The sequence below is a fragment of the Ursus maritimus genome, unplaced genomic scaffold, assembly GCF_017311325.1.
Source record: "Ursus maritimus isolate PB19 unplaced genomic scaffold, ASM1731132v1 scaffold_26, whole genome shotgun sequence".
NCBI lineage: Eukaryota > Metazoa > Chordata > Mammalia > Carnivora > Ursidae > Ursus > Ursus maritimus.
In genome coordinates, this window is record NW_024425119.1 from 39,292,046 (window position 1) to 39,303,982 (window position 11,937).

An 11,937-nucleotide genomic window follows, 5' to 3' on the forward strand; every position below is an offset into this window, starting at 1 on the left:
ACTCTTGCACTCTCCTGGAGGCCTCCTCATACGTTCTCTTTCCTCAGACCTCCAACGTCCCCAATTCTCATTTTCAGGTAATGACTTGCTTTTTTTCTTTTCTTTTTTAAGATTTTTATTTATTTGAGAGAGTGAGCCAGAGAGAGAGCACCACCAAGAGGGGCAGAGGGAGTGGGAGAAGCAGACTCTTCGCTGAGCAGGGCCACACTGGGCTCCATCCCGGGACTCCCGGGTCATGACCTGAGCCCAAAGCAGACACTTAACCAACTGAGTCACCCAGGTGCCCCAGCTTGCTTTCTACTTCATAGTTTTCATTGTGAAAACAGAAGCAATTAGAAGATTATTTCTATAACCTCTCACAAACCACATCTATCCATCTATCTGCATCTGTGTTCACATGTCTTATCAAATGAATGAATGGTCCACACACCTATTAAGAACAACCCCTCCACCGGTGCATCAGATCCCATCTTTTTGCCTATTCAAGGACACTGTTACTCCAATATTGTTTGTACTCTCTTGCATCAATTTTTCCATCTCTGACCATTCCTATCTGCATACATGGATGCTACAATTTCTTTCAGCTTAGACAAAGCCCTACATTTCCTATTTCTCTGCCCCCTATACAGAAAAATTCCTCAAAAGACAAAGTTGTCCCATTTCTTCTCCTCGCAGTCTCTTGAACTCATGCCAGTCAGGCCCTTGTCCCAATCACTCCACTGAAACTACTTATATCTAGTCACCAATGCTCATATCCACTTACCATGTTGCTAAGCTCTTAGCTCTTATCTTGTTCAGCAGATCAACAGAAAAGTCCGACAGAGCTCAGATTGTTCTGACTCCAGCTACTGCTGAGGTAGCTTGCAATATGTGGTTAGCTAGGGAGGTTTTGGCCTGTGGACCACCATCATGGGGAACTTGCCTCCTACATTTCTATTTCGAGCTGGTTTGGGAAATTAACAAGGAGGGGGCAGGAAGAGTATGGGTAAAATACAGTATTCTATTTGGCTCCTAGCAAGCCCACATCCCCCTTGCTTGCCCCGTCTTCCTAATCCCAAATGCTACATCCATTAATTCAAGGAACCCACGGTTCCTAACTCTGCTCACCCTTAGTTCCACAATTCAAACAGTCTTGCAGGACTCTGATTTGTAATCCACACTTGTCTTTAGAATGATTCCCTGGCTGATTTCACCTTGTCAACACATTCACTCGAGTGGCTTCAAGGCACTTCAGCCTGTTCCCTATGCTCAAATTAGCCACAATCTTAACCTTACCCTTCAGCTAGGGCTTTAACAGCAACCATAAAAATGAACCTATTAATTTTAACACTTTTTCATTCTTAACACTCTAACTATAATGATATTTTTAAGTCATTCACAATTTTTCTTTGAAGAAAGATAGGGTTTTTTCCTTCCTAGTAGGTGTGAGTATATTAACATTCTACTCAAAGGGGCCCACTCAAGCTTTCCTTATTATCATCATAATGAAAACTCATAGAGGTGAGTCAACACATGTAACTAAATATTCTGCAAGTCTCTGCCTCCTCCCTCTCTTTTCCTTCTGCTAAAGAACCAAAATAGAAAAACCAAAGAGGGAAACAGAGTGTGGAGAGCATACTTCAGTCTGTCCTTGACTTCAAAAACTCAGTTTTATCAGGTACCCAAAGTTGTTAAGATTCAGGGGGCTAACACACTAAGCAAATTCAGAGTGCCTCAGTTTCTTTGCCTGTAAATGGAGATGATAATGCCTTATAGATTTGTTGTGGAGATAAAGTGAAATTATGTATGTAATACACTTATGACCTAGCACATAAAACCGTACAATAGATAATTGCAGGAAAAGTTATAAACCATAACATATAAGTTACCATATACATGTGGAATATATATATACCTTTCCTATGACTGAAGTATCATTGTCCACTTCTCAAGACATACTTGCCAGGATAGGATACCTGGAAAGCAGTATTTTTAACTATTAAGTTTCCTTGAGAAGCAAAAAATACTGGCTGACTTCAGAGGATTTTTCACCCAGTTACAGCTATCCACAGAAGAGCACCCATGACCAGTGAACAGAACTCACATGTCCACCAATCATAGATTCCTGCCCTCCCAGACTCACCTTTCCTGATCATAATACTGATGGCCCCTGCAGGTTCAGTCCAGCTTCCAGAGTTTGTTCACCTTATACCCTGGTCTCTTGAATGTCTAAGCTTTCTTCTGTGTCCTCCCCTGGGGAACTTGGCCCTATATCTGTCCTTTCCGTGCAGATTCTGTCTCTCCACCTGCTTTGAACTCTGCTTTCCTATCTAAGCTTCATATCTGGACAGTCCTCTTAGTCCAGATTGTCGTGGTCTTCATTTCAGACAAATTAACTCTTAAATTTGGCCCTTTGCTGAGACAATTCCCTTGCCCTGTTATATGAAAACCCTAGGGGAGGCTAAGCCTCATCATAACACAAATCTATACTCAGGACATTTCCCACTGATAAGAGTCTCAGAAGCAAGTTGATGGGGGTGGTAGTAGGAAAAGATTATGCTTGTTTCTGTCTTGAGACTAATGACCTTTCCCTGCCAGACGCTTTAGCAACTGCCCTCTAGCCAGACACAATGACGTCCACGCTCTACACAGCTTCCTCTACTGCTGCTTTTATCATTCTTCTTCCCAGAGGAATTCACGGGGTCCTCAGAGTTGCTCTTCCAGTTCAAAATGAATCTCTTCAAAGGAAGACTAAGTTTCAAATATATGGTAATGTGGTAAAAGTAGAGCATGTCTCACTTGGGTTCTCATTTTCTGGATCCTGTCAGAAGATATAATAGATGGTTTTCTCCACCGTGGCTGGAATGTTTCTTGCTCAATCTTTTAGGTCTTCTGATCTCTCCAAACGGCCCGTTCGGTGACCCACCTGTTAGGAAACAGCTGGGGATGCCATTCTTAGGCTCCAGCAGAGGGCACTGTAGTTCTGGCTTTTCAAACAGGAGCACGAATGGCACAATTCAGCCAAGAATGAACTGGCCAAAGCCTCCAAGCCCCTCTGCCTTTCCAAAAGGATAAACCTACAGAAGTTATAGAAATGTATCTTGGGCCGCCTGGGTGGCTCAGTCGGTTAAGCGTCTGCCTTTGGCTCAGGTCATGATCCCAGGGTCCTAGTGTAGAGCCCTGCATCAGGCTCCCTGCTCAGTGGGGAGCCTGCTGCTCCCTCTCCCACTCCTCCTGCTTGTGCTCTCTCTGTCAAATAAATAAAATCTTAAAAAAAAAAAAAAAGTATCTTGGGGCGCCTGGGTGGCTCAGTCATTTAAGTGTCTGCCTTCGGCTCAGGGCGTGATCCCGGCGTTCTGGGATCGAGCCCTGCATCAGGCTCCTCTGCTGGGAGCCTGCTTCTTCCTCTGCCACTCCCCCTGCTTGTGTTCGCTCTCTGGCTGGCTATCTCTGTCTCTGTCAAATAAATACATAAAATATTAAAAAAAAAAAAAGAATCTTGAAAACAACCCATATGTCTTGTAGCTGCTACAGACCATCATCCCCTATCTGCCTGAAACTATAGGAGAAAAGATACTCAATCTACTCATAGCTTCAATCTGCCAAAGTCTAAGGAGTAGGCACCTCCAAGACGGGTGACTATGTCTGTAGAGCAGCAGAGAGGCCACTTTTTCTATGGAGACTCCACCTTTCCCCACTGGTTTTCCCCACTGGGAATGGTCCAGTCTACTGCAGAGTGGCCCACTGGGTTCAGCGCTCTCTGTTGCCCCAGTGCTGGAATAGGAAATGATACTCCACATTTCAGTGGAGTTCAAGGAGGCAGGGATCTGCCTCTGGAACAAGGTAATGGATATCATGTGCCCCACCCAACTCAAGCCTGCTTCCAGGGTGAGCAGACACCTTTGACAGGACCCCCATTGAGCTGTACACAAGAGATTCCAGCAGGAGGCTAGTTCTATCAGTTTATGTTTTCTCATAGTCCTTTGTCTTGCCTGGAAGCCCTGATTAGATGATTTCAAGAACAGGTTAGTGTGGTAGTTAAGACCGTAGGCTCTGGAGCCAAACAGCTTGAGTTAAATTCATGCCTCTGTCATATGCTAGTTTAGTGAACTTGGGCAAATTACTAAACTTCTCTGGGACTCTGTTTCCCTATTTGTAAAATAAGATGATAATAGTACCTACCTTTTATAGTTGTGCTGAGTGCATTCACCGAGTATTAGCTTGGTTTGTCGTTATCATCTCTGGAAGATCCATGCAGCCTCTTTTACACCAGCAGTCTGCAGCCAACACTAAGTTCTCTGTTATCCCATGCCCCACCTACACCCCCTGTGTTCAGAATCCTCAGCAAGTGCACCACTTCCAGGAGGTATTTTGGGACATGGAGGCAAAGGAACCGCCCCCATATGTGAAATGTGCCCCAGTTCCCCGGGCTCATGCTCCCATCCACTTTCTCCCAATGCACTGACAATGTCCTTGTGTCAGGGAAGACAATAAATGCAAGATAGCCTTCCAAACACATTTCAGCTAATTTCACTCTATGTTATTGCTTCAACCAACTTCAAGGGATTAATGGCCAGCATCTAATAGGAAATCTTAGCTAAGAGTCATTTTTCTTATGTACAATACCACATTTTCTCTCAAACTGATCTTGTGTGAATTTCTAATCAGGGTGGTATTCCCCTGCTTGCAGCACCACCAATTTGCAAGGAATGTGTGTTAGATAGTCTCACCATTATGTACTAAGTATTTGGAACAGTCAGGCAAGTATCCTAACCTAGAAGTCAGAATTCGGGAGCCATTGAGGTAAACCCATTCTAAAAATTCTTCAACCTGAAAACACTGGGGCCTGTCAATCCCACTTACAACTAGAAGCAATAGCCACAGTAGTGGATAAGGAAGATTTTGTGACCACCCCAGTGGTCCTAGGAAGCCTGTAGTATTGAAAAATCTGCAACATTAATTTGAGTAAGTGGAAGATCCACCCAAGTACTTTTGCACCACCCCAATGTCCTTCATAGAACATTCAAAGTATTAGATGTGGTCTTATGGCAACTCCCAATTTATGACCCAGTTCTAGAAGAAACGGTCAGGGCCCTTCATATCTACTTGCCACCAAAAACTATATAGAGCATAGTATTAGCTGGGTGGATGAAGAGCACCTGTTACACTACGCACAGAATGCCGAGTTCATCTACTTGCACAGTGTAGTTTGCTTACAAAGAGCTCACTGCCTGCCTCTACCCAGAACATACCCATTCAGAGTAGCTGTGGCATGATTTTTACCTATAGCTCATCGCCCTTCACCCCAAGTGGCTTCCAAAACTTGGCAGCTGGGGGAAACTATGGGTTACCAAAAATATCTTCTAGCTTGCCAAAAATCAATCCAAAGAGAATGCCAAGTGGTGCTTGACTCAGGAGGAAGGCATCCAAATGGGTGATAGATATTGTCCAACACACCTCCAAGTACACAGTAACTATTTATATGGGAAGCTGGGAGCCTACTACTTAAAAACAGATAATAGAGAACTTCACCTGGCTGTACCCTTACAGACATCAGTCTGAGGCCTCAGGACCAGACAAAGAGCTCGTACAATTACCTGCACCCAGACCAGTAATTACTCACAGACAAGGTCCCATTGCCCACTAGGAATATGCTCTTACTCTTTCTCCTCAGAACACATCGACTTGGCCACAGACTTCTGGCACCCCAACCTTGCCCAAAGTCAAATGACCAAAGTCAAAGGACACTGCTTCCAGGAACTGGCCCCTCATTGCTGTAACCTGTGATGAAGTACAAATCAGCCCCCGAGTCAGTTCAGGCTTCCAGAACTGTATTCTGTCACCTGTCCAAATCTTCAACTGTCAAAGGAGGGGTTTCAAACAGTGCTCCACTCTGGCAGGATCATTCTCAAAGAATGTGAAAGGAGATTTCCACTGGAGTGCAAAAGGGGGGAAGGAGGGACAGAAATGAGTGAGTGGGGTCAAGCCTGAATTATAGGGAAAAGCAGGAGCTGGGGAAATACTCCAGAAGAGAAGTGGCATCCCCATTCTCCACCAGCAGTGAGTCTGTGATCGCCACAATTTCCGGAGAATGGCAAACTTTGATCCAGCTCCCGACAAGCTCAGGATTCTGAGATGCAAGTCAAACCTAGCCTACTTAAGCAGAACATGAACTTATCAAAAAAAATATTGGTGAGATAACGTCAAACTGAACAACTCTGCACAGCAAAGGAAACAATCAACAAAATGAAAAGGGAGCCTACAGAATGGGAGAAAATAGTTGCAAACCATATATTTGATAAAGGACTAATACCCAAAATTCATGAGAAACTCCTATAACTCAAAAGAAAAAAAACTGATTAAAAATTGGCATAAGGTCTGAGTAGACATTTCTCCAAAGAAGATACGTATGACCAACAGGTATATTAAAATATGCTCAGGATGCCTGGGTGGCTCAGTCGGCGAAGCGTCTGCCTTCGGCTCAGGTCATGATCCCAGGGTCTGGGATGGAGTCCTGCCTCGGGCTTCTTGCTCATCGGGGAGCCTGCTTCTCCCTCTCCCTGCTGCTCCCCCTGCTTGTGCTCTCTCTCTGACAAATAAATAAATAAAATCTTTATTTTAAAAATGCTCAACATAACTAATCTTCAGGGAAATTAAAACCACAATGAGATACCACCTCACATCTGTAAAAGTGGCTGTTATAAAAAAAAAAAAAAAGATAACATGTTAGGGAGGATGTGGAGAAAAGGGGGAACCTTTGTATGGGAACGTACACTGGTGCAGCCACTATGGAAAACAGTGCAGAGGGTCCTCAAAAAAGTCAAAGTAAATCCTATTTTCAAATCCAAAGGAATTGAAATTATGATCTCAAAGAGAAATCTGCACTTCCATGTTCATTGCAGCATTATTCACAGTAGCCAAGACATGGAAGCAGCATAAATGTCTATCATTGCACAAATGGATAAATATGGTATACACACACACACACACACACACACACACCAGAATATTATTCAGCCTTAAAATTAGGAAGTCCTGCCATTTGCAACAACATGATGAACCCGGAAGACATGCTAGGTGAGATAAGCCAGACAAGGAAAGACAAATACTATATCACCATTGATATGAAGAATCTAAAGTAATCAAACTTGTAGAAGCAGAGAATAGAATGGTGGTTGCCAGAGGTTCGGAGAGGAAGAAATGGAGGGCAGTAGTCAAAGGGTACAAAGTCTCAGTTATGTAAGATGAGTAATCCTAACGATCTACTATACCTCATGGAACCTGTAGTTAATACTGTATTATATACTTAAAATTTTCCTAAGAGCATATGTTCTTATCACAAAATAAATAAGAACAATAAAGAGGGTGGGAGGAAATTTTTGGAGGGGACGGATGTTTATGACCTAGATTGTGGTGAATGGTTTCACAGGTGTATACTTACCTACAAACTCATTAAGTCGTACATATTACATACGTACAACTACTTGTATGTCAATTTTACAATAAAGTCGTTTTTTTAAAAAAGAGTATTGGGAAGTACATAAAAGCTGTAAACGGAACAGAGAGGCAAGTTTGGTGGACAATAACCAGAATCATGCTGCAGACCTGGTTGGGCATAGACGCTGCTGTGTTCAGTACTGTGGCAGGACCCCAAGGACCCTGGGCTCTGAATGCGCTGCTAGAAAGAAAATGCAGCTTCACTGCGCAACTTCCCATTAGTAGAAAAAGACTCTACATAGCCCTTGCTTCTTTGCAACCTCCCTCGTTGGATTCCAAATCTGAAGCAGGTGTGTTTGGCCTAGCCAAAACTCTGCCCATGCCCTAGCTGCAAGAGAGCCTGGCATCTTAGTCCAGAATGCCATAGACTGGGTAGCTTAGAAACAACAGAAATTTACTTCTCACAGTTCTGGAGGCTGGAAGGCTGACATCGGTGAGCCAGTGTGGTCCAGTGAGGGCCTCTTTCAAGTTGTAGTCTTCTCATTGTGCCCTCATGGGGTAGAAGGGGAGAGGGAGCTCTCTGAGGCCTCTTTTATAAGGGCACTAATTCCATTCATAAGGGCTCTACCCTTATGACTTAATCACCCCCTAAATGCCCCACCTCCAAATACTATCACCTTGGGAATTGAGTTTTCAACATATGAATTTAGGGGGAACACAAACATTCAGACCTGAGTAAGGAAGCTCTGGTCTTTTCAGCCTCCAGAGTGAGATTCCAGTTTTGCTTTGGAGGGGATCCCCAAATCCCCATAAGAATGCTAGGTCTAGGGGCGCCTGGGTGGCTCAGTTAGTTAAGCATTTGCTTTCGGCTCAGGTCATGATCCCAGGGTTCTGGGATCAAGCCCTGCATTGGGCTCCCTACTCAGTGGGGAGTCTGCTTCTTCCTCTCCCTCTGCTCCTCCCCCCATTCATTCTGTCTCTCTCAAATAAATAAAATCTTGAAGAAGGAGGAGGAGGAGGAGGAGGAGGAGGAGGAGCAGGAGAAGAAGGAAGAAGGAAGAAGGAAGAAAGGAGGAAGAGGAGGAAGAAGGAAGAAGGAAGAAAGGAGGAAGAGGAGGAAGAAGGAAGAAGAAGGAGGAGGAGGAGGAGAAGAAGAAAATAATAATAATGCTGCTAGGTCTACACTTCCTTACTCTACCCCACCTTACCTTACCCTACTCAAACTACTTTTCCAGCCCCTTCCCTGCCCCTCTCCACTTTACTTCACACTAATCAGGCTCCAAATCAATAGCAAGCTGAAACCTCTCTAGTGCTCCTATCTTCCACACACTTGCTATCCTCCTGCCTGAAATGCTCTTCCTGATACCACTACGTCCCATGGACTCACTCCTCCGTATCCTCCAAGACTTAGCTCAAACATAAATTCTCCTATTAGACCAATTAAAGTTCTGCAAATATGCCAGTTCCAGGAAATGAGTGTCCATCCAGATAAAGGACCTTTTTCACCTGCACTAACCCTAAGTATCTGTCAATATCCTGATTCCAGTAGGAGGCCTCTCAAAACCCAAGAGTCAGAGAGGAGCAAGAGAATGGTGAGGGAGGTCTCATGATCACTGGGTCTTCCCTCCCTCTCTCCCTCCTGACACAGGCATTGTAATTTGACATCTGAGATCCTAAGATCAGATTTGAGTGGCTAGGAGAGATCCCTGCCGTGTGCCTGGTTGGCATGGAGACTAGAGACTCAGAAAATCAAAGAGCCCCATTTGCTAATACTCATAACAAGTCTGCTCTTGTTTCAGACCAGAAGGAACTGGCACCCACTAGGCTTCCCCCTATTATCTCAGAAGATGGGAATTATTCCGTGCACCAGAATAGCCACACACAGTACCACGAAGCTGTAAAGAAGGTGTTGTTAAAGACATGTAAGTATCGAGCCTGGGTGGCTCAGTCAGTTAAGCTTCTGCCTTTGGCTCAGGTCATGATGTGGGGCTTCTGGGATCCAGCCCCGGTCTGGCTCCCTGCTCAGGGGGAAGCCTGCTTCTCCCTCTCCCTCTGCCCCCCAACCACCTCGTGCACTCTAGTGGGCTCACACGCTCGTACTCTCTATCTCTCTCAAATAAATAAAATCTTAAAAAAAAAATAAAGACATGAAAGTATCTTGGAGTGGGCACCATGCTAGGGGCAGAATAGATATGCCTGAGTTTGTAAAGAGTGGTTGGGCTGTGATGGGGCATGGTAGGGCAGGGGGAAAAAAACAGCCAAGAAGGGAGACTTGAGAAAAGGAGGGTGAAAGTAGACTTGAATGGTGGAGTGAGCAAGATAAAACAAAAATTGAATCAGACTTGGAAGTGGAAGCTCCATATTAGTCATAGTTCTGCCTCTTTTAAGTGTCTTACTTTGAGTAGCCACATATCTTCTATTAATCTGCTTTCTCATTCATTAAGAAAAAGAAAAGAAAATGCCTGCTCTGCCAATCTTACAGAATTGTTGTGAGGATCACAACAAAATGAGGCAATTTAGGATAGTACTTTGCATATTATGTGCTGTGCCTGTGAGGAGTGGTAGACCAAACACTGGCTTTGGAATTTGAATGGAGTTTAAACTCCAAACAAATTGTGTGACCTTGGGCAAGTCCCTTTAAACACTTAACCTCTCCGAACCATCTGAAAATGGGAATCATACTCTAGCATTGCTGTGAAAGTTAGAGAAAATGCACATTTATTTTTTTTAAGATTTTATTTATTTGAGAGAGAGCGAGCGAGCACAAGAGGAAGGAGCAGGGTCAGAGGGAGAAGCAGACTCCCCAGCAAGCAGGGAGCCTGACGTGGGGCTCGATCCTGGGTCTCCAGGATCATAACCTGAGCTGACGGCAGACGCCCAACCAACTGAGCCACGGAGGCACCCTAAGAAAACGTACATTTAAAAAAGCATCTAGGACAAATGACTGATACATGCGAGAACTTCTAGGAATCTTCGGGGAGTTCTGCTATGCAAAGAAAGCCAGTCCCCAAAAGATCACATACTGTATGATGCCATTTGTATAACATTCATAAAATGACAAAATTATAGAAATGAAGAACACCAACAGGGGCTAGGAGGACATGGCTATAAAAGGGCAACTCCTGAGGCGCCTGGGTGGCTCAGTTCGTTAAGCGTCTGCCTTCAGCTCAGGTCACGATCCCGGGGTCCTGGGATCGACCCCTGCATCGGGCTCCCCACTCAGCGGGAAGCCTGCTTCTCCCTCTTCTTCTGCCTGCTGCTCCGCCTACTTGTGCTCTGTCAAATAAATAAATATTTTTAAAAGGGGGGCAACTCGCTGACCCTATTAGGGGAAATCGGGTAAAGCGTACGTACACAGGATCTATGTGTATCATTTCTTACAACTATGTGTGAATCCAAAATTACTCAAAATTAAAGTTTAATTTAAAAACTAAGATGCTTTCAGAAATGTAAAAAGACATAGGGATGGAGTGTCTAAGAGTTGCACCTAATAGCAAATTCTTTTTAAGAGCTTATAACCAATCAATAGGGAAACTTAAGTCAAAAATGTACCATCTACTCAATGGTATATTACAGATTTTAGGCTATAATTCTAAGTTTAAAGAATATACGAATTTTATACAATGGTATAGTTAGATTTATCCACATCAAGAATAAAAACACACACAAAAAAAGACTAGGTAAGTCTGATACTATTTCAAAATCTTACGAACACCTGATACATTTAGAACAGGATAGGCACTTGATAAATGAACCTGCTAGCAGTATCTAAATGCGAGGTGGTATCATTGCTTAGTTTCAGAGAATTCCCTGGAATGAGCAAAGGAAGGAATTTTTTCAGAGAAGGGGGAAAGTAAAGAGGACGATTAAGCCTGGGGGTGGGGGTACAGGAAGCCAGTAGAGTAGACCCATCTTGCACATTTCCCAAGTGGGTTGACCAGCTGTTCTCCACCATCTTAGCACTTCGGGAAAGCACTCTTGGAGATGGGCTTAGTAGTAGCAGGAAGAACCAAGACCGATTCAACTGACCATGAAGGGTGTGAGAGGCTGGGATCTGGAAGTGAAGCTGGGTGTGGTGGCCAGATTCCCAGGACTTCTCAGCACCTGGTCAGGCCCAGTTGCTAGGTTGGGCTCGTGCTGCCTTGAGGCACAAAAGGGAGAAAGAACTTGAAGATACTGGACAACCTGCCCTTCCCCAACCATTCAGTCCCCAATCAGGTCTTCAGAGTCCCCTTGACTGATGCTCAGAACTTCAGCTTCTGGCAGTCCCACGATCCAGGAGTGCGCCCAGAGGAAACCATGCCATGGATCCGAAGCCCCCGCCACTGCCTCATCAAAAGCCCAATGACCAGGTTAGGCTGGGATGGGTGGGGCTGAGGAGACTAAGAGAAGTACACCCTCCCTTCCCTTAAACCCTTAGAGACTGTTTCATCTCTTCTCAGGGAATAGAAGGCAAAGTTTGGGTCTTACCAGGGATAGCCCCAGAATCTGGCATTCAAAGGAGTTAGAGTTGTTTGTACC

General features: G+C 44.4%; 1 protein-coding gene across 2 annotated transcripts in view; it reads left to right on the forward strand.

Annotated features, from left to right (window-relative positions):
- Positions 1-11,937, forward strand: part of TEX49 (testis expressed 49) — a 35,771-nt gene that overhangs the window by 22,331 nt on the left and 1,503 nt on the right. For both annotated transcript variants that reach the window (XM_040642391.1, XM_040642392.1), the window contains exons 2-3: positions 9,216-9,338; positions 11,624-11,768. In XM_040642391.1, coding sequence (XP_040498325.1) covers positions 9,216-9,338; positions 11,624-11,768 — 268 coding nt within the window. The remainder of the gene's footprint in view (positions 1-9,215; positions 9,339-11,623; positions 11,769-11,937) is intronic.